General features: G+C 39.8%; 1 protein-coding gene across 4 annotated transcripts in view; it reads right to left on the bottom strand.

Annotated features, from left to right (window-relative positions):
• Nucleotides 1-24500, bottom strand: part of LOC115219729 (alpha-1,3-mannosyl-glycoprotein 4-beta-N-acetylglucosaminyltransferase A) — a 187656-nt gene that overhangs the window by 29024 nt on the left and 134132 nt on the right. For all 4 annotated transcript variants that reach the window (XM_036509429.1, XM_036509430.1, XM_029789949.2 and 1 more), the window contains 3 exons: nt 9358-9520; nt 5531-5706; nt 440-573 (listed from right to left, as the gene is read on the bottom strand). In XM_036509429.1, coding sequence (XP_036365322.1) covers nt 440-573; nt 5531-5706; nt 9358-9520 — 473 coding nt within the window. The remainder of the gene's footprint in view (nt 1-439; nt 574-5530; nt 5707-9357; nt 9521-24500) is intronic.

Below are 24500 nucleotides of genomic sequence, written 5' to 3'. Positions count from 1 at the left end.
TGCCTGAATGGATAGGAACTGACTATTTACCAACAAACAACTGTTCTCTCCACTTTTATTACCATTTGACCTTCTTATTTTGGGGTGGGTTTTTTTTTCCTTCCTTTATTTTTTGTACAAACCTTTGCCCCACCTCATGTACTTACATTACACACCATACATGACCAAAACAGATCAGTGAACAAACTGTCACATTGCAATGACCACCATATATTTTTAAACAAAAAAAAAAAAGAAAACTATCATCACTTGACCTACTAAAAATAGCAGCCAAATTCTTTCAAATCACACCCTACCATCAATGAAAAGAAGAGACACATAGTCCTAGATATACAAAAAGATGGGAAGGTCACAGTTGGAACATCTTGAACCGCAGGATGTGCTTATTCAGGGCCGAACTGGGGCCAGACAACAACAACAACAACAGCATTAACCATACCTCAGCCACGAACACAATAATTAGACAGTCCTCTCTCTCTTCTTCGTTAAGTCCATCAATCAGTGAATGCAACGTTCGACGCAGGTAACTGACTCTGTCTCGCTTTATCGTCGGAATGCCAAACACCATAGAAACTGCAATGAATCCAAAAACAATGCCATAAGTCATTAGAATGGTTAAGAGCTCTGCTGAAAGACAAAAAAATTGTGTTTTTAAGGTGCTGGATTACTAGTGAACACATGGTCAAGGGATCAAATACTACTACTGTAGTTATTTTAATCTTCTGCCTTTGAGCAGAATGCACAACTATCTGTTGGCCTCTGCTTGCCTCATTGACAAACGGGGCCCTCTACATCTGCAATCTGCATCCTGACTGAATGATGGCAAACATGAAGGAAAATCAATTGGGGGGGTGGGTTATGATAACTCCAGAATTTATCTTTTACTTGTTTCAGTCATTTGACTGCGGCCATGCTGGAGCACCGCCTTTAGTTGAGCAAATCGACCCCGGGACTTATTCTTTGTAAGCCCAGTACTTATTCTATCGGTATCTTTTTGCCGAACCGCTAAGTGATGGGGACGTAAACACACCAGCATCGGGGACAAACACAGGCACACAAACACACATATATATATACATATATACGACAGGCTTCTTTCAGTTTCCGTCTACCAAATCCACTCACAAGGCATTGGTCGGCCTGGGGCTATAGCAAAAGACACTTGCCCAAGATGCCACACAGGACTTTTTTTTTTAAAGCCTAGTACTTATTCTATAAGTCTCTTTTGTCGAAACGCTAAGTTACAAGGACATAAACACACCAACTGGTTGTCAAGCAGTGGCGGGGGACAAACACAAAGACACAAACATACAGAACAGGTTTCTTTCAGTTTCTGCTTTCCAAATCTACTCACAAGGCTTTGGCAGGGCTGAAGCCCTAACAGAAAACACATGAATGGTTCCAGATATAATCATGGCCATGGATGAACATTGGATTTATTTAAAATGGGGACAGACATAGGTGTGATTTCAGGCACAGCCCCACTGCAGGGTACATTGGGCAAACTCTATTTAAACCTCAGGATGACCAATGGCTAGTGAGTAAATTTGGTAGATGGAAACTAAAAGGTCTGTCCCCCTCTCTCTCTCTCTCTCTCTCTGTGCGTGCGTGCATGTGTGCGTGCATGTGTGCGTGCATGCATGTGTTAGTTGCCAGTACGTGTACAGGCATGCCTGCATGATTGTTGACATTTCATGGCTTTTGCTTCAGCAAAACAATGAATGAGGCTTCCATTGCTTATTGACATTATAACTAGCTGCTTTGTGTTTTCAAAGATCTATGAAGTAAAAAAAAAAAAATTCCCTTCTTTGAATAAAAGGATCATCCAACAGTAAAATCCCGTCTCAAATACCTCCCTATCCAAAGCCCTGCCTGCTGGAAAATATGCACAATAATACAAGGAAACAAATCAATGGATGAAATATAGAAAAATTGATTAAATATAGAGAAATGGATTTATGAAAACACTGGCTAAACAGGTTAACATTTAAACCAACAGTATCCAACCAAAATATTCTGCCTGTTTTATGTTCAAACTGGCCACATCTGGCTTCTTACACTTACCCTACAATATCTTTCTAAAAAATAATTACATCATCAAAATCTCAAGACTACAAGATAATGAAGGATAAATTCAAAGCATGAATGAATAAGTTTTGCACTTGGCAGTAATCCGAATGCTGAGAGATTAAACAAACAAAAACACAGCATTGGTCACGAGGTTAAAGCAGTTCTCATTGCAAATGTATTGTTTCAAGTTAAGTCCCGGGCCAACCAATGCTTTACGAGTGAATTTGGTAGGCAGAAACTGAAACAAGTCCATCATATATACATGTGTGTGTGTGTGTGTGTTTGTCCCATCATCACTTGGATACTAGTGTTGGTTTGTTTATATCCCTGTAACTTAGCAGGTACATAAAACTACATATCAGACTACATAAAACACAAGTACTGCAGTCAATTTGTTCAACTGAACCCTTCAGGGCTGAGCCCCAGCATGCCCACAGTCTATGTGTGTTTAACCCCCCTAAAACTAATCTCTGCATTTCACCATTCTCTGTAACAAGTGAAAAAAAAAAAAAAAAAGAACTATCGGAAAATATAAAAACTGCATTTATAAATTAAAAAGGGAGAACAATGATGGTTAGCGTGAAGTGAGTGTGGGTTAAATTCAAGGAAAATGATTTGACATTTTCATTAATGAAGTTGGCTTTGTACGAACTGTGATGAGAAACCAGGTCGGAATCAATATTGCTGTACTTTGAGAAGGTTATTTTACCAATAACCATACACACTGGCTGTAGGCTTAAGTTACATTGTCTACTAATCAATAATTTAATTGATTGATTGATCTGTAAACAATAGAAGTTGATTACAATAAAATAATCCTCTTAAGGTACAACAAGTAATATTATCCTTGAGAAGGAGAGGAAAAACTATGGACTAAAACCATTGATTCCTTGGTTTATACTTTTGTAACTATGGTCAGGGCTCTTCATCTTTATTGTTGCTCGGCGCTATTTCTCATGAAAACACTGTTATGCAAATTTTGTCATCAAACAGAAGCCAACTTTACATAGGGTCATATTATCCCTATTTTCTTGTACTATACAGGGAACAAGCATGGCCGCATGGTTAAGAAACTTACTTCCCAAATCATATAGTCTTGAGTCTAATCCCATTGTGCAAAAGTGGACAAAATTTTCTGAATCGATTTCATACACAGAAGCTGAAAAAAAGCCTATATTGTGTGTGTGTGGGGGGTGGGGTGCACAGCCTTGTCTAGATATGTGATAATTGTAAATGAGCGGCACTGTCATATAAGCAGAGTTGTTTTCAGTCTTCTGTGAAAAACATACTCTCTTTTTTACTCTTTTACTTGTTTCAGTCATTTGACTGCGGCCATGCTGGAGCACCGCCTTTAGTCGAGCAAATCGACCCCGGGACTTATTCTTTATAAGCCCAGTACTTATTCTATCGGTCTCTTTTGCAGAACCGCTAAGTGACGGGGACGTAAACACACCAGCATCGGTTGTCAAGCAATGCTAGGGGGACAAACACAGACACACAAACACACATACATACATATATATATATATATATATATATATATATACATATATACGACAGGCTTCTTTCAGTTTCCGTCTACCAAATCCACTCACAAGGCATTGGTCGGCCTGGGGCTACAGCAGAACACACTTGCCCAAGATGCCACGCAGTGGGACTAAACCCGGAACCATGTGGTTGGTTAGCAAGCTACTTACCACACAGCCACTTCTGCACCTATGTTTAACATGTTTAACAAGGGAAAATATTGAGATAGTACTGCATGGAAACCAGTTAAGGATGGCAACCGGAAGGGCATCCAGCCGTAGAAAATCTGCCTCAAACAGCATCTCTGCAGAAGGACTGAACCCCTCAACTTGTGGTTTTCAAGTTACCTTCTTGACCCCCCACAGCCAGCCATGCCTACCCCAATTAGCCATGATACCATGCCAGGATGATGTACAGCGCATTACAGTCCACAGCAAACTAACGAGGGGTTCAATATTTCGCAGCACTGAGCCAAAATAAACCTGGCCAGGAGCTGGTATTCCAATTACAAGACAGGAGCTATCTCTCAGCTCCTCGACGTGGTCGGGTGGAGCTAAGCTAAGTCAATTCATTTCACTCCTGATATTAGGGATGAGCAGCATACACAAAGATTTCCGCTTACAAAAACAAAAAAAAAAATCTTATTTACTTGACTCTTTTATTCTTTTACTTGTTTCAGTCATTTGACTGCGGCCATGCTGGAGCACCGCCTTTAATCAAGCAACTCGACCCCGGGACTTATTCTTTTGTAAGCCCAGTACTTATTCTATCGGTCTCTTTTGCCGAACCACTAAGTAACGGGGACATAAACACACCAGCATCAGTTGTCAAGCAATGCTAGAGGGACAAACACAGATACACAAACACACACACGCATATATATATATACATATATACGACGGGCTTCTTTCGGTTTCCGTCTACCAAATCCACTCACAAGGCTTTGGTTGGCCCGAGGCTATAGTAGAAGACACTTGCCCGGAACAAGACACTGAACCCGGAACCATGTGGTTGGTAGACAAGCTACTTACCACACAGCCACTCCTGCGCCTGAGTTTATTTTTAATCAATACTCATCAATACCTTCAATGATTCCTACTAGATATGAATCTATACACAATCAATAGACTCTTTCTTAAGGAAAAAGAAAAGAAAACAAATAGAAAATAAAATTGTTTAGCCGTGTGAGGCTTTTACATACAGTTTTCCATGGTTCACTGAATGCTGAAAGTATCATTTACAGTGGTATGTCACTCAAACTGTTAACCACTAAACTGTGAGGCAAAGCTCAGCGAGGAGGAAACCTTGTCAGGTTTCTAGGATCAATAAGTCACTATTCCTTTCTTCCATTTTATTTTTATTCATATTACCATAGGCACAGGTGTGGCTGTGAAGCAAGAAGTCTGCTTCCCAACCACATGCTTCCAAGATCAATTCCACAGGTGTCTTCTACTATAGCCTCAAGCTGACCAAAGCTTTGTGAGTGCATTTCATAGACAGAAACTGAAAGAAGCTTGTTGTGTGTGTGTGTGTGTGTGTTTTGTTCCCCACCACCAACAGCAAAAAAAAATTCTAGAGTGGGCAAGTCATCCATCTGCCAAATCCACTCACAAAGAATTGGACATACCAGGGCTAAAGGAGAAGACATGTATCCAAAGGGTTGTGCAATGGAACTGAACCTAAGAAAAGATGCTTTGGAAGCAAGCTTCTTAACCACACAGCTGCATTTGTGACTATACAGTCATTTTTGTACCAATGTGTATACATATATATATACACACACACACATATATATATATACATACACACACACACACACACATATATATATATATATACATACACACACATATTCACACACACACATATGCACAAAATAAAATTAACAAAGCACTGCCATCACCCCACATCCCACCAATGTTTAACGACTTACCTCCAAAGCGGTTGCGAGACAATTTATAGGCTGGTCTCATGCCATTCGGATTGTGAGACAGATGAGGGAGATAGGTGAAAAGGCTAGGTAAATGGATGGAGGACTGTCCATAAAGGTCAGTGAAGTTGACTAGAGCTGTTTGGAGATCACTTGGAAACTTCTCGATTAGGACTGACCTAGAACAGAGAAAATGAATCATATGTTTATATATATATACAGGAGGGAGACAAAATAGGTATATAGTTAGGAAAAAAGAAAACCCGTATAATATTCATTTATTTTTATCAAACAAATTAAAAACCTTCGTTTCGGATATTTTCAGTGTCAATTATAATAATAATACATTTATTGTAACTTTTAATAAAAACTAGCAGTATCGCCCGGCGTTGCTCGGGTTTGTAAGGGAAATAACTATATAAGCATTTTTAGAGAGTTGTAGCCAAAAAATAGCAAAAAAAATGCATTAAAAATGGGAAAAAAATGGTAAATTTTTTTTAAATCGTTGACTCATCGTAGACATTTTCAGAGAGTTACTTCCCTTATATAATAGCGAAAAAAATGCATTAAAATGGAGGAAAATGATGGTAAATTTTTTTTTTAAATCGTAGACTCATCCCAGAAGGGCTCGATATGAATCACGACTATAAGATACCCGGTTTGGGTTAAACTGCACCGCAAAATGTGGGAGTAGTTAGGAATCTAACTCGTAGGGGACAGACAGCACACAACCTTACTTTTATATATAAAGATATGTGTGTGTGTGTGTGTACAGAGAGAACAGAAGCATCTGATCCATGTTAACATGATGTAATAAAGTGTTCCCCTGAAGAACTCTGGCAGAAACGCATCCAAATGCACTATTAACACCTATTGCATAAGACAAACAAAGAGACACAATAATTGAAGGAGTTAAGGGAGAAATACGGAGAAAGACATAACTGAAGATGCCATGACATTACAAGCTTTGCTATATATTCATATTTTGACTTTTCCTACTCCATTCCCATATGACCTTCACCTTCTGAAATTTCTACATCCTGTTCTTTTTTTATCTGTCTCTCACTTTCTCTCTTTTACCTGTTTCAGTCATTTGACTGCGGCCATGCTGGAGCACCGCCTTTAATCGAGCAACTCGACCCCGGAACTTACTTATTCTTTGTAAGCCCAGTACTTATTCTATCGGTCTCTTTTGCCGAACCGCTAAGTGACGGGGACATAAACACACCAGCATCGGTTATCAAGCAATACTAGGGGGACAAACACACTCACACAAACACACACACACGCATATATATATATATATACGACGGGCTTCTTTCAGTTTCTGTCTACCAAATCCACTCACGAGGCTTTGGTCGGCCCGAGGCTATAGTAGAAGACACCTGCCCAAGGTGCCACGCAGTGGGACTGAACCCGGAACCATGTGGTTGGTAAACAAGCTACTTACCACACAGCGACTCCTGCGCCTGTTCATTATCAACACCACTGTTATCACTACTGCTGCTTCTGCCTCTACTAACTTATTTCTTTTTTTCTTATTACTTTCCTATAGCATGACACAAAAGTAAGTAGGTAGGTAGGAACATACTATTGTATCAGCAACATTATCTCATAATCCATACTTTACAACGTAATCCTAGAAACATTGATTAAAACGATGGGATGATCCTGAGTAGAATATCTTTGATTGTACGTTTGCTCAATTAGGTCCAATGTAGGACTAAATAACAACAATGCTAAATTGACTGTCCCCAGAGTAATTAGGTCAATTTGAACAGAATTGACCAGAGATATTCTTCAACAAGTAATAAAAACTCAGGCCTATGAAAGAATAACATTTATTTTCATAGTCACTCAACTGCTCACAGCCAGTCTTATAGAGTAAGTCTCCCCTAAACATTTCCATCCTTCAAACAGAAATCACATGTTTAATCCTAATATTACTGTATCTTCACAAATATCAGATGACCACTGACAGAATGCAGGTCAAGCAATTACTAGTCCGCCTAGCTACACACCACAGAACTATTCAAACAAAACTGACCATGGTTATTCAATAACAACAATAACGGAAACAAAGCAACCACATAAATGCCAGACTGGCACGATATTCCATCATTTATGCATTCATTATATGTCACATTGATTAAAAGACCATCTTTAAATAATTTATCAAAATAATATATCATGGAGACAATGTTATTTGTATTTGTGGATGACATTTTGAGGTGGTACCCAAGCAATTTAGTTGAAGAACATTGTGCTAGTTACTGACAAAAGAGACCCTAGAGTGTTTTATATACTAGTGTTTCAGTCTGAAAGCCAATAAATTAAAAGCAAACGAATTTGTATTATAGAGCTTTTTTAAACTACTTATTGTTCATGAATATTGGTCAGTTGTTTGACCACATTGAGGTGACAGAAAAAACGACACAATTAGCAAACCAGTTCTTAAAAATACTGACGGTCAGCTTTCAAAGAGGAAATTGGTGAAGCAAGGTTGATAGCTACATGGGATCAGTTGTGTAACTCTATAGAAGCCTCCTTGTTCATTCAAATTATTGCTGTTGTTTAACCACAGGTCAGTCACGATCTAGTACTACCTGGGGGGGGGGGTGTTACTTGAGGGATATTAGGCAGCTTTCTCCACTATGTCAAGTAAAAACAGAAACTCCTATATTGGTTTGTGTCATCATTACAATAAATTGGGACACTATGGCATACCTTGTTCTCTGATTTGAATGCTTTCATCCCCATATGGACATGACTAAAGTTACACAGGGGCCGAACAGTAATGTTAAACTAAGTAACAGATTAAATTTTAGAGTACCTTTCACCAAGCCCTCTCTGTTCTAGTCAGACTAGACTCCCTGGTAACTTGCTAGCCACACTTAACCATCCTGAATATCATGAGATATTCAGGATAGTCACTGGTTACATCAGTCTTTATTAAGACTCATGAGTGTTGCCCTTTCAGGTCTCATGGGTGTTGCCCTTTCCCGTCCTAACTTTTACATAGGATACAGTCATCATCATTATCAATCAACAGTTAATGTCTGCCTCCCATGGTGACACAGGTTGGACAATTCAACAAGATTCAATGAATCAGAGAACCGCATCAGGTTTCAGTGTCTGCTTTGGCAAAGTTTCCACAGACGGATGCTTTTCCCAATGCCAACTACTTTACAAGGAGTACTAGGTGCGGTTTCCTGTGGCACCAACATCAATGAGGTCTTCTAGCCATTTGCAAAACCTAAGTGGATCTATAACTAAAGGAGAGAAGAGCAGATATGAAGTAAGGTGAGGTCAAAGTATGATGAGAGAAACAGAATTATAGTTGGGAGAGGGTGGTGAAGGAGAGACAGTAATAAAGTGGATACCATTGTGTGTGGAGGGGTGCAAAAGAAAGAGAGTAAATGGAAGAGATTATATTGTCAGTGGTGGGTGAAAAGGAAAATTGTGGGCAAACATAAAAATAGTTTTATACCCATACAGGATGCAGCAGAAGTAACGATTCTGCCAGCTTGCCGCTTTGTCACCCATATTGTATCCAAGCCCTCAGACCCTGTACTAAACATTATGACCATTCCTTGTCCTCTGGAAAACATCATCCCACTGAAATCTCTTCCAGTCTCAGGTGTCAGCTTGAAAGAGTTAAATGCATCGGCTTACCAGTCTCATATAAGGTCACAGGTATCCTATCACATTATCGAACATGCAATTACATGTGTCCGGTGGGTCAATATCAATACAATTGATTTCTGTAGAAACAAAGAAAAGGAAGCAACAAACAAAACAAAGAAAACCACACATGTGAGCTGACTTACTTGTTTGAAACATTGCTGTGAAGTACGGACTGCAAGAGGTACGTGAACTGACTACGCAGGATGTGAATATCATTTTTTCTCTGCTTGTTCAGAGACTCAGCAAACTTCAGCCGTGCATGCAGTTCAGCAAACCTTTTTTCCAATAATGCTTCATATTGACCATCTGAAGAGAAGGAGAGGAGAAAATTATGCACGCAACCATCAGGTGGCAGAACTGCAAGGACTGAATTTAGTGAATATTTAATTTAGTGACAAAAACATAATTAAGAGGTGATAACTATTGACAGGCACAGGTATATGTGGTTAAGAACTTTACCTCCCAATAACATGGTTCTGGGTTCAGTCCCACTGCATGGCACCTTGAAAAGAGTGTCTTCTACTACAGCCCCGAAGCCTTAAACCCATCGTGTGTGTGTGTGTGTGTGTGTGTGTGTGTGTGACTCTTTGTCTTGACATCACATGATAGCTGTAAATGAATGTCACTGTTATACAAGCAGTGTCATTCATTTCCAATACTTTGTGAGAACATGTCTGGCCATGAATAAATATTACGTTGATGAAGGTTGGCAACTAGAAGGGCATCCAGGTGTAGAAAATCAGCTCAATACACTCCATGAGATTCATGCAGATATGGAATGGCAAACTATTGGACAAACGAGTGTTCGTTTCACAGTGGTGTTGACCAAGGTATTACAGGTTGATAATATATGACTATAATGTCTATGGAAGATTTAATTATTCTTCATATAATATAGGCGCAGGAGTGGCTGCGTGGTAAGTAGCTTGCTAATCAACCACATGGTTCTGGGTTCAGTCCCACTGCGTGGCATCTTGGGCAAGTGTCTTCTGCTATAGCCCCGGGCCGACCAATGCCTTGTGAGTGGATTTGGTAGACGGAAACTGAAAGAAGCCTGTCGTATATATGTATATATATATATATAAGTGTGTGTGTATATGTTTGTGTGTGTGTGTTTGTCTCCCTAGCATTGCTTGATAACCGATGCTGGTGTGTTTACGTTCCCGTCACTTAGCGGTTCGGCAAAAGAGACCGATAGAATAAGTACTGGGCTTACAAAAAGAATAAGTCCCGGGGTCGATTTGCTCGACTAAAGGCGGTGCTCCAGCATGGCCGCAGTCAAATGACTGAAAGAAGTGAAAGAGAGAAAAGAGAAAAGAGAGAATGACATAACCACCGCTTGTGCCACCTCATAAATGCGGTGTTTCCTTTTAGGTAGGACCCTACACCAAAAGACACATTTGGCTCCCTAAAATTATTCAAGATGATATTCCATGGGGCCCTTTGAATAGTTTTTAAGCATGCAGCTGATAGTGAAAGGCAACAGAGAACTGAGTGCCCTGGATACTACTGGACAGTCACCGACAGGTTTAATGTGGACAGACGGACTAATTTTGGTCATCATAGATTGATTACAGTTAATTTAGCCGGTTGCTATACATTTCAACACCGATTCACTCCATTATTTGTACTCTATGTCATGTTGAAAAGAATGCATGGGAAAGACATTAAACCACAATTGTCTACACTGCTGAAACAGAAGCAAAGTTAAACACAATCACATCTTAGAAAACTTTTCTAGTTGCAGATGATAGTTTCTACAAGAAAAAGAAACAACAAAGGCAACAAACAATTAACAAAAAACAAAAAAAAAACTAAAGTGAAATAAATTAGCATTAATTAAATAAACTAAATGGAAGAAAAGGAGAAGTGAGATGTGCAGAAGGGAGGAGGGAGACAAGCAGCAGAGATGTGAGGTTTAGCAGCTCGTTAAGTGTCTGTCTATATTTTCCTTTTACTTAAGTTTTACTTGTTTCAAACATTAGATTGCGGCCATGCTGGGGCATCACATTGAAGAATTGACCCCATTACTTGATTTATTTTTTTAAGCCTGGTACCTAGTCTATCAGTTCTCTTTTGCCAAACCACTAAGTTACCGGAACATAAATACACCAACACTAATTGCCAAGCAGTTATGTGGGGCAAACACAGATACAAAACACACACACACACATTTATTTATGACTAATTTTAGTCATCATAGATTGATTACAATTTACTATAGTAGAAAACACTTGCCCAAGGTACCACACAGTGGAACTGAACCTGAAACCATGTGGTTAGGAAGCAAGCTTCTTACCATACAGTCATGTCTGCACCTATATATATATATATATATATATATATATATATCATCATCATCATTTAACATCCGCTTTCCGTGCTAGCATGGGTTGGACGATTTGACTGAGGACTGGCGAACCAGATGGCTGCACCAGGCTCCAGTCTTGATCTGGCAGAGTTTCTACAGCTGTATGCCCTTCCTAACACCAACCACACACACACACCATAATATATATATATATATATATATATATATATATATATATATGTTAATAAAATAGAACATATGCATATATATAAACATATATGTACGTACCTACCTCTACATGTACATATACACGCATATATGTGTACAGGACACAAAAAGACGTCGAACACATAGAGAGACGAAAAACATAGACACAAACCAAGGAACAAGACAAGCAAAAAAAGAGATACAGGACAATAAGCACAACGAAAAATCCCCTTCTTCAGTCGCTAAGGTTTCATCTACTAAACGTTTCGAAGGATAAAAGCGAGACGTATACTTCGAAGAAAACTTCCTTCCTGCGAAAAGCAAATCAATTAAAATCTGAGATCTTTTCGCAGAGGGGTAAAAAAAGCAAGACGGTAACGACAGTACAACATATAAACAGTAAAAAATATATATATAAACAGTGGAAAAATAAATATATAACAGTGAGAGACAGGACAAGGAGAACAAGATAAGAAGGGCTGTTAACGCCAGACGAAAAAAGTATTGCAAACGCTGGATTATAGGGACGACGAGAGAGAAAAAATGTCGACCAGTAGCCTTAGAAGGCGGGCGAGAAAAGACAGGATAGCAGTTACGACGGAGTATCGTCGCAGATGGACGACGGGAATGGGGGAGGAGGAGCAAGAGGAAGAGAGAGAAGAAGGGGAATGGTGCGAGGAGACCATGAAGAATGGTGAAAGGAGAGAGAGAATGAAGAATGAGAGAGAGAGGAAGAGACAAGTTAAGTGAGGGAAAAAAGACGAAAAGGGAATGGGAGAGAAAGAAAGAAAGATGCAGAGTCGCATGAGAGTTAATATCAAAGGGCAAAAGAAAAATTCTAATGCCAAATATGCCGAAAAAAGACAAAATGTGTCAATAACCATAATAATTTATGCGTCTCGAAACTTATGCTGGCCATTGATAAAAAAATCTTTCCCGAAAAAAATTTTATCCTACATTAGTTATATATATACTAGCAGTAACACTTGTCATTGATCGGTAATTACTTTTACTCTTTCTCGGGAGCCACATTCAAAGTATCATTATATTTATAATTTACTCCTCCTGTACTTGTGTATTTTATAAGAAAAAATACAAGTAATAATTGAAGTAGAAAACACAATTTCATACACAAACTCTTCTTTGTTTATTATATGACAATAATAAGCAAATTGTGTTATTTTATTTATCAATACACTAATAGAAATTATTAATCCAGTTCACTGAAATAGGTAATTTACTCATTCTTGAATGTGACAAAAGTAATGGTAATTAAGTTATTCAAGTATTCATGTTGCATTCAGAGTGAATATTTCTTTATAAACAACTCTGTCAATTGAGTTATAAGTGAATATTTCTCCCACAAGTTTATTCAATAGCATATTATTAATGCTATTTTCAGCAACATTTTCGGAGCCAGGATAGCTCACTCACAGATCCAATCTGCATTGTTGTAGTTATGAAGAGGATTCGGAAAGACTTCAGCCACCAAATCATCGACGGAATCATTTGAATTACATATTGGATTGTGTGTAAGAAACTGTTCTTCATCAATTGTAATTCTCCCTTCACCAAGTTTCAATATTTATTACATCATCATCATCGTCATCATTTAACATCTGCACCAGACTTCTGTGACCGTTTTGGCAGGACTTTTACAGCCAGATGCCCTTCCTCATGCCAACCACCCAGCAGAGTGGACTTAGTGCTTTTTATGTGGCACAAGCACAGGTGAGGTCAGTTTGGGCAAGGTTTTTACAGCTGGATGCCCTTCCAAATGCCAACCACTTAACAGTGTGGACTGGGTGCTTTTATGTAGCACCTGCACTGACAGGGTCACCAAGTAACCTGAAAGACAAAAATCTTTTGAGAGGGGGGGGGCATTGGGGTAGGGTGATCTTGTGTCAGATGATGAAAGGTTATAGTGAGATGGAGAGACAGAAACAGGTGTCTTGCCGTAGAGGAGGTACATGGTTACCCTCCCAGAGAGAGAGAGATCAAGAATGAGGACAGAAACAGGTGTGCTGCCACAAAGGAGATACATGGTTACCCAACCTGAGGGAAGTACAGGAGAGAGAGAGAGAGAGAGAGAGTGCCAGGCATACTCGCAAGGGACAGGGATCAGAATATAAATGGGATGGTTGAGTAAAGGAAGAGAGAGAGAAGGGGAATGGTGCGAGGAGACCATGAAGAATGGTGAAAGGGAGAGAGAGAATGAAGAATGAGAGAGAGAGGAAGAGACAAGTTAAGTGAGGGAAAAAAGACGAAAAAGGGAATGGGAGAGAAAGAAAGAAAGATGCAGAGTCGCATGAGAGTTAATATCAAAAGGGCAAAAGAAAAATTCTAATGCCAAATATGCCGAAAAAAAGACAAAATGTGTCAATAACCATAATAATTTATGCGTCTCGAAACTTATGCTGGCCATTGATAAAAAAATCTTTCCCGAAAAAAATTTTATCCTACATTAGTTATATATATACTAGCAGTAACACTTGTCATTGATCGGGTAATTACTTTTACTCTTTCTCGGGAGCCACATTCAAAGTATCATTATATTTATAATTTACTCCTCCTGTACTTGTGTATTTTATAAGAAAAAAATACAAGTAATAATTGAAGTAGAAAACACAATTTCATACACAAACTCTTCTTTGTTTATTATATGACAATAATAAGCAAATTGTGTTATTTTATTTATCAATACACTAATAGAAATTATATAATCCAGTTCACTGAAATAGGTAATTTACTCATTCTTGAATGTGACAAAAGTAATGGTAAATTAAGTTATTCAAGTATTCATGTTGCATTCAGAGTGAATATTTCTTTATAAACAACTCTGTCAATTGAGTTATAAGTGAATATTTCTCCCACAAGTTTATTCAATAGCATATTATTAATGCTATTTTCAGCAACATTTTTCGGAGCCAGGATAGCTCACTCACAGATCCAATCTGCATTGTTGTAGTTATGAAGAGGATTCGGAAAGACTTCAGCCACCAAATCATCGACGGAATCATTTGAATTACATATTGGATTGTGTGTAAGAAACTGTTCTTCATCAATTGTAATTCTCCCTTCACCAAGTTTCAATATTTATTACATCATCATCATCGTCATCATTTAACATCTGCACCAGACTTCTGTGACCGTTTTGGCAGGACTTTTACAGCCAGATGCCCTTCCTCATGCCAACCACCCAGCAGAGTGGACTTAGTGCTTTTTATGTGGCACAAGCACAGGTGAGGTCAGTTTGGGCAAGGTTTTTACAGCTGGATGCCCTTCCAAATGCCAACCACTTAACAGTGTGGACTGGGTGCTTTTATGTAGCACCTGCACTGACAGGGTCACCAAGTAACCTGAAAGACAAAAATCTTTTGAGAGGGGGGGGGCATTGGGGTAGGGTGATCTTGTGTCAGATGATGAAAGGTTATAGTGAGATGGAGAGACAGAAACAGGTGTCTTGCCGTAGAGGAGGTACATGGTTACCCTCCCAGAGAGAGAGAGATCAAGAATGAGGACAGAAACAGGTGTGCTGCCACAAAGGAGATACATGGTTACCCAACCTGAGGGAAGTACAGGAGAGAGAGAGAGAGAGAGAGAGTGCCAGGCATACTCGCAAGGGACAGGGATCAGAATATAAATGGGATGGTTGAGTAAAGGAAGAGAGAGATACAGATGGTGGCAAGTGCCAGGGCATACCCTTGAGGTTCGAAGGTCATAATATAAGCGGTAGGTTATTGCCAAAGAATCGAGATTAGAGAGTGGGGAGGGGAAGTGAGTGGTGAAAACCTGGGTATAAAGAGTGAGGTGGGGACTACCTGATAGCAACAATAGAGAAACAGGGCCATGAGGACAGGATAGGAGGAAATGGGAGGAAAAGGAATGTAGACATATAGATTGGCTTGTTGGGGTAGGGTGTGTGTAGAAAGGGTTCTTGTTACGTGTGGGGGTAACACAGATCGGGGGGGGGGGGCTAGTGGATAACAAAGATACAGTGGTGGGGGGGGACAAGAGGACAGGAGTGGGGGGTAAGCATAGTGCATGAAGCGGAAATGTAAGGAAGAGAAGAGATGTAGTTTGGTTTGTTGTGGTAGCATGTGTGAGAAGTTTTCTTGTTAAGGGTGGGTGGGCGGGACACACAGCGCTTCTAGAACTCAGTTTCGCTGATGTGGACGGGTCTTCTCAAGAACCTCATATTTGAGTCTCCGCAAGAACTTCACATCACCAGACACCTCGGTCCATTGTCATTTCTTCCACGAGGCCCATCTTCCTGAGATCGGTCCTTACCACTTCATCCCACATCTTCCTGGGTCTCCCTCTTCCACGGGTACCATCCACTTTCAGTGACCAGCACTCCTTTATGCAGCTGTCCTCATTCATGCACATCACATGTCCAAACCAATGTAGTCTTCTCTCTTGCATGCTGCATTTGATTCCTCTTATGCCCAACTTTTCTCTCAATACGTTTGCACTTTGCCGTACATGTGCACTGATGTTGCACATCCAATGGAGCATACTACCTTCATTTCTCTCCAGTCGACCCATGTCTTCTACCAAGGATTATAGCCGATACAATTAATAGTAGTACACAATAGCAGTCAGGTGGCAGAACTATAAGGGCGGCTGACAAAATTGCCTTTACATTTGGAGTTCAAATCTGATCAAGGCTGACATTACCTTTTATCTTTTCATGGTTGATAGAATAAATACCAGCTGGGTACTGAGACTGATGTAACTGGATAACCCCTCCACTCAAATTTCACTCTTTCTGCCTATAGCACAAAGGATCATCATCATCAGTATTATTATATCATTAGAATAAGTTCTGAGTTCAAATTCCACCGAGGTCAACTTTGCTTTTCATCTTTTTGGGGTTGATAAAATAAGTACCAGTTGAGTGTTGGGGTCACTGTAATCAACTCACCCCTCATCAAAGTTTCAAGCCTTGTGCCTTTAATAGAAAGGACATTATTATTATTACTGAGTGAGAGAGCAGCACATGCCATCAAAGTGACACTGGGGTACAAATATATGAAGCCCAGTATACCCATCATGACTACCCGTCTGATAAGGGTACACCAAGCACATGCATCACAACAATATGTGTGCGACATGGTGATCTCAAATCAAGATAAAGAGTGCATGACCTTGCAGGTGGGGCCCAGTTAGAATTTTCTTCAGGTCAAGTAGCCCATCCCACTCGAAAGGTCCCTGAGTAAGGGTTGCTTAAGGATGTTGAATGAAACACCCATGTATCTGGAGGTGAATTATCCAGACTCCAAGGGATTCCTCTCAACACATATCGTCAGCCACTAAGGGACATGCTCAACTGGTTAAGGTCAAACAACTGACAAGCAATTCTGTGGTACTGAGCAGAATATTTGCTGTAGACCATCTTTTATACCAAGACAAAACAATGTAAATGATAACACTACCAGATCAGAAGCCGTGAGAGCCACTGCATGGTATTGCATAAGAGCAGTACCAGGCATTATTATTAGTAGTAGTAGCAGTAGTATCATTATAGGTCGTGAGCTAACAGAATCATTACCACAGCAGACAAAATACTTAGCATCCTTTTTTTTCCCACCATTGTGTTCTGAGTTCAAATCTCACTGAGTCAACTCTGAAATTTCATCTTTTTCAGCCAATAAAATAAAAATAATCGTTAAATACTGCAGTCGATATATTCAACTTAGCCCACCCCCTCAAAATTACTGAAGTTGAGCCAAAATTGGAAACCATTATGATTATTATTACTATTACTACTACCCTTGTGGCCAATAAAAGACATCATGAAACCAAGCCAAAACAGAGAATGAAACCTGGCGCAACTCCCAGCCATGCCAGCTCCTGTCAAACCATCCAACCCATGCCACCATCGAAAGCATTCAGAACGCAATTCATAACCACTTTCACCTTTCCTCTTACCATTTCTCTCATCTTCGCTATCACAACATTGCTCTATCAAGCAATGCTATCAACTAAAGCACATTCATTCATTTTGTTGAATTTGGTACGTAACTTTTTTCATTTGTAAATTGCATCAATTTCCATAAATGCAACCGCATGCATTTCACTAAGGAGAAAAAAAAAAAGCCAAAGATTTGACTGCTATTTCTAGCATGCACTGCTACCATGTAACAGCGTTTCACAAATACCTGTTCAGTGGCAGCACGACATGCTACAAATACCAACCAAATCAGATAATGTTTACAAGTATACCTGCATGTCAACCCCAAACACTTTTCTTTCATTCTTTTCCAGCAGATTCCTGTGTTTTCCATCACAGACATTCCAATCATGCAAAAATAATATCTTTCATTTTCAATTCCCTGTCCCTACCCTAAATTTTTACATTTTCACTTATTTCTAAATAATTTCGAACTTCTTCCCTAATGCGGGCGCCGAGCAATCTTTTACATTGCTTCAGTCAATTTCTTACATTTTATCTTCTTTTCCATTTCTTTCATTGAGAACACAGGAACAGGATAATTGATACCAAGCAAAGAAAAGGCTGAGTTCTTTCCATTTTCCTTACTGAAACGCATGCAGGTGCACACATTAAAATTACCAATAATTTTCTGCTTCGTCCTTAATGCGGGCCTGCAGACCTACCAACTTACCTATAACCATTCCTACACTCACATGCAGCATCAATGGCAGCTTCTGCCCCCACGAGCACCACTAAGCAATTCATTAACCCTTTCCCTATCCAATCTATACGTCAGAGCAGCCATGCATTGATACACAAGACCCAAAATTTATTTCCACACAAACCACAACATCCCCAACGCAATTCATAACCACTTTCTCCGTAGCTCTTACCATTTCTCTCGTTTTGCCTTTCACAACTGTTTCCATTTTCATTTTAACCCTTTTGTTACTAACCTGGCCAAAACAGGCTCTGGCTCTGTGGTAAAATGTTTTGTTTTCATAAGTTTTGAATTAAAATATTCTACCAAGCCTTAGTCACAATTTATGTTCCTAACACTAGCTGAATGATAACTAAGTTATTTTACTAAATTCTTTGTTATATTTAAAATAATTGAAAGAAACACAGAGCATCTCAAAAGAAATACAGTAACGAAAGGGTTAATGTCATAACACTAACATCATCTTATTTTACACATTTACCTTCCTACTGCTGCCAGTTCATTATCAGCGCAGCATCTGCAAGTCTGCAACTTATCTACACTTACATACTAACCCTTCAATTAATATTTAATACTTAACAGTGTATCTCACTGCATTTCATCATGCCCCGAAGGAAGAGTTCTTCAATCGGACGAAAAACTGCGAAAGCTGCAAGATCATCAGCAAGGAGGGCCAATGAATTGTCAGTGGAAACAGAAATTAGACGATCACAAAATGCTGAACGTACAGCCACTACAAGAGCACTTCAAACAGATGACCAGCGTACAGTTCGACGAACTGCTGCTGCATGGGCTGCAGAGATTGAACATCAGCATTAAGTTCGATGAGCTGCTGATGCTGCATGAGCTGCAGAGAACAAAATCAATGCACCGCACGCCTGGTCGGGAATGCTGCTAACATGGCAGTTGCGCGAGCTTCCCACACCTTACAACAGAGATACACCATGCTGCAGGCTTCCGTTCAACAAAGAGCTAGTAGACGAGGATTTTCAACACCTTGCAGCTCACGATGGTCATTAAAGGCTTTTGACTACAACCCTAAGCTTCATTATGATTGCCACCCAGATATGAACATTGGACATATGTCCATCACTTGCTCTTTCTGCAATGCTAAGAAGTGGTCAAGAGAAACTCCTATGTGTTGCACTAATGGAAAAGTTAACCCCACTCCGCTGGAGGCTCCACCACGGCTGTTGAAGTCACTCTGCACTGGCACAACTACAGAGTCTAAATAATTCCTCAATAACATCCAGAAGTACAATTGTGTATTCCAAATGACATCTTTCAGTGCTAATGTTGTTCAAGAAGGTGGGTTTGTGCCTACTTTCAAAGTGCAGGGACAGATTTACCATAGGATCACTCAAACCTGCTGAAAATCAAGATCCTCAATTCCTTCAACTGTACTTTGTAGGCAATTCACATGAACATGCCACCCGACGAAACTCAATGCAACTGCAAGACCTTTTGCACCAGAAAAACAGCTACATACGCAGCTTCAAGTATGCCTTGGAAACAGAAGCTTCATCAAATTTTAATGTTGTCATTAAAGCTCAGAAAAGATCATCCAGGGAACATGCAGGCCATTACAATGCACACACATGCAATGAAATAGTTGTACTCCTTCATGGTGAACAGCACAATCCCAGAGACATTGTCTTCAGGTGACCGTGACACCACCCTCCAACGAATTAGTGAAACACACCGATCCTACGATACACTTCAATATCCACTTCGGTTTGTTAACAGTGAGGACTGCTATCACATTGGTATATTACAGCATATTATATATTTAAGGCAGCGAGCTGGCAGAAACGTTAGCAAGCCGGGCGAAATGCCTAGCGGTATTTCATCTACTGTTACATTCTGAGTTCAAATTCCGTCAAGGTCAACTTTGCCTTTCATCCTTTCGATAAATTAAGTACCAGTTATGCACTGGGGTCAATATAATCGACTTAATCTGTTTGTCTGTCCTTGTTTGTCCTTTCTGTGTTTACCCCCTTGTGGGTAGTAAAGAAATAGGTATATTACAGCAAGATCCCTAAAATCACAATGAACATCTCAACAAACCAGTATCCTGCATGGACTTCTACTCAAAAATATTCATGACCTGAAACAACTGCTGTAATCACCTCCACCAGTCCCGAGAGCTGTTTCATCAATTTGCAATCGATATGTGCGCAAAAATGGAATCAGAAAGACTGCGTTTCATCAGGTCACATCAAAAACAATTGCACTTGACAGCTACATCTATCTCCGAGATGCCATCAACAATGATGCTGCACCAACAAGCATAGGAAGACTTTGCATCTTGCCTTCTACATTCACTGGAAGTCCCCGATATATGCATGAAAGAACACAGGATGCAATGACCTTTGTCCACCATTACAGCAGGCCTGACCTATTCATAACTTTCACATGCAATCCCAAGTGGAAGGAAATTCAGGCCGAACTCTTCTTCGGTCAAAAGCCTAAAGACAGGCATGACCTCCTCGCCCGAGTTTTCCATCTGAAGTTAATCACTCGTGGAGCTCATAAAAAAAAAGGACAAGTCTTTGGACCCATACAATGTGACATGTACACAATCGAATGGCAAAAAGGGGCCTTGCACATGCCCATATCCTGCTTTGGCTGTCAACGATGATCAAATCCACTGACATCGATAAGATAATCTCTGCAGAGCTTCCTGATCCAGGTTTACACAAAGTACTATACAAAATAGTTAAGGCAAACATGGTGCAAGGTCCATTTGGGTGTGGACTCAACATAAACTCACCATGCTTGAAAGACAGCATCGGTTTGAAAAGGTTTCCAAGGTGGTTCCTACAAGAAACTCAGACAGGTGCTGATAGGTATCCATCATACAGACAGAGAAAGCCAGAAGATGGCGGTTTCACAGCAACTATCAGTCAGCACGAGGTTGATAATAGATAGATTGTGTTCCCTACTGCCCAATCCTGTCAAAGACTTTCAATGCCCACATCAACATTGAGTTTTGTAACTCTGTTAAGTCCATAAAGTACGTTTGTAAGTATGTGAACAAGGGTTCCGATGCTGCAATGTTTGGACTTCAACAAGAATACTGGCAAGATGAGGTGACGCAGTATTAGGTGGGATAGTAAGTACATAAGTATCTACGAGGCTTTCTACTTCACCAACAACAACAACCCACCGTTCAACAGTTTGCAGTTCATTTGGAAAATGGTCAAAGGGTGTACTTCACCGATGCTAATGCTTCTCTGTTGGCAGAGGAGCCAAGGGATAGCTCGCTCACTGCATTCTTCAAGCTTTGTCAAGTTGATCCATTCACTCAAACCTTGCTGTATCCACAAATTCCATCATACTACACTTGGAATGGCAAAAAATAGGCCCCGAGAAAGGCAGGTCAAAATGTTCATGGATACCCTGGCATCGAGTCTGACACTTGCCTTGGGCGAGTATACAGAGTGCATCCCACTCAATACAAGTGTTTCTACCTCCGTCTACTACTGCATGACATCAGAAGGCCAACGTCTTTCCCAGCCTTAAAAACCATTCATGGACATGTCTGTGCAACATACAGAGAAGCCTGCTATCGACAAGGTCTGTTAGAAGATGGTGCACAACGGGATGCAACTTTGGGAGAGGCTGCTTTATCACAATCACAAGTATCAGGGCACTATTTGCAGTAATACTACAGACATGCGAACTGTGTGATCCTGCCACTCTATGGCTCATATACAGAGACAACCTGGCTGAAGACTTTAACCCTTTCGTTACCAAACTGCCCGAAAAAAATTTTGGTTAATGTGACCAAGCCGCCCAAAACCGCCCGAATTTACCTATTCATATTTAAATGAGAATATCAGAGCAAATCTCTTTAGTACATTCGTGAAAACACGTATTATACTTCGTAAAGAGTTCAACTACAGTTTTGTACAAAAATCGAAGTGTAATTTTAATTCCGTAAATTTTGAGAGATTTTTTTCCGAAATTTGTTCCTATTGTGTTTTCAAAATTTGTAATTCTGACATAAAATGGATACGAATTTCATTATATCAAGCAGCGAGTCAGAATTCGAAGGATTTTCTACTGAAGACCTTCATAAATCTAACTCTATGACTGAAAAAAAAAAGCATGTGGTATTTGATAATGAATCTGATGTTTCATTTTCCGAAAGTGAAAACTGAATCCGAGAGCTCCGACAGCGATAAAGAAAATGAATTGGCACCGGAATGGAGTGAAAATTTAAAAGCTGTTTCTTTCGGTGATTTTTCTGAAGAAACTGGACCAAGCCACAGACTTTCCCAGAAGAGTAAAGCCTTAGACTATTTCTTTTTACTTTTTCGAATGAGCCTATTTGAAATCATTACGGCAGAAACGAACCATTACGCTAAATGTAAACAAAGCGAAAGAAAGGATACTTTGTGGTTTCCCACAACCTTAAATGAAATTAAGACTATTTTGCCATAAATATTATTATGGGTATCAGAAAGTTACCCAGAATAACAAATTCTATCGTAAAATTTTGTTGTATACCCAATTGAATATTAGCTAATAACCCATTTTCTATAGCGATGTTTGAACAAAATTTTAATAATTTTATATTTTGTTGAATTTACCTGTATCTACCTGCAATTAGAGTCACTTTGTGACAAAAATTATAGTATAGAATTGGTTGAGAACATTTCATTAAATTATCTTCCAAAATTCACGTTAATATATTGATAAATAAAAAAGTTATAGTTGTTTAATGAAACCAGACTAAATTTATGATTACGTTAGAAATTAATTGAAACACATAAGGGGTGTATTTTGGTCAGAAATATAGTAACGAAAGGGTTAAGCGGCAAGCTCAACTGCTCTAACCTGACATGGAGGATATCAGCAATGAAGTCTGCAACAAAACTCTCATTGACATTGAAGACAGAATTGCTATACTGGGTGGAAATGAATCGTCCACATATGGCCTGCCACAAACATTCAGGTCAGGGTCAAACAGCCTTCCCTCTGCTGTCATTCGTGAAACATCCTATGACACTCAAGCGCTTTCAAAGTACATTGTTGAAAACGAACCGAAATTACTTCCAGACTAGCTGCAGGCCTACAGAACTATTCTTAACAGTGTATGCCAACACGAGGGGCAAATCTTCTTTCTGGATGCTCCTGGAGGGACAGGAAAAACATTTATTACAAAGCTTCTCCTTGCAAAGTTAGGCAGCTGTGGCTTCCTCTGGGATCGCAGCTACTTTGTTACCCGGTGGCAGGACAGGACTCGCGATTTTTAAACTCCCTCTCAATTTAGCAGCATCCGAGATGCCTTCATGTAGCATCAGCAAAAGCTCAGATCAGGGACAGATACTTAAAAGGTGTCATCTAATCGTCTGGGATGAGTGCACCATGGCTCTCAAGGGAGCTTTGGAAGCATTAGATAGAGCTCTGAAGGACATCTGAATCTGTCAGGCTCTAATGGGATGTATAACACTTCTGTTGTCAGGTGATTTCAGACAAACTCTTCCTGTCATTCCGAAAGGCACTAGAGTAGATGAGGTCCAAGCATACCTAAAGTCCTCTGCCCTGTGGCATCATGTTACGATCCTCAGTCTTACCATTAACACGGCAACCAAATGTCCGCAAAGTTTGCACAGGATAGTTTGACACTTGGTGATAGCAAGGCACCTATCAACGCTGCAGGGGAAATGGAAGTGTGGCCATTTTCCTCTATTGTTAATTCTGTGGAGGAGCTCAAACATGAAGTCTTTCCCAACTTCATTCACGTTTCATGAATGCAGTTGTGATAACTTTTATTTGACATTACGCTCACAAAGAGGACTATGGTGATGAGGTGTCACAAGCACCTGTGTTCTTATTGAGACACCATCTCTAGGGAGTTGCCAACCAAGGCTAAAGAGATTTTCATATAAGATAGATTTACCCCCATGAAGATATTTTCTGCCATTTTTGTTTTTGGGCATATTCATAATTACCTTCGCCTTAGCGAAGGCAGGGGTATTATTTTCAGCGGCATTTGCTTGTCTGTCTGTGGACAAGATATCTCAAGAACCATTGGATGGATTTGGATAAAACTTTCAGGGATGTTTGGCCTCATGACTGGCATGAACTGATTAGATTT

Source organism: Octopus sinensis, linkage group LG15 (genome assembly GCF_006345805.1).
Source record: "Octopus sinensis linkage group LG15, ASM634580v1, whole genome shotgun sequence".
In the NCBI taxonomy this organism is placed as follows: Eukaryota; Metazoa; Mollusca; class Cephalopoda; order Octopoda; family Octopodidae; genus Octopus; species Octopus sinensis.
The sequence above is the reverse complement of the archived record's forward strand: the minus strand, read 5'-3'. Positions and strand labels throughout refer to the sequence as shown.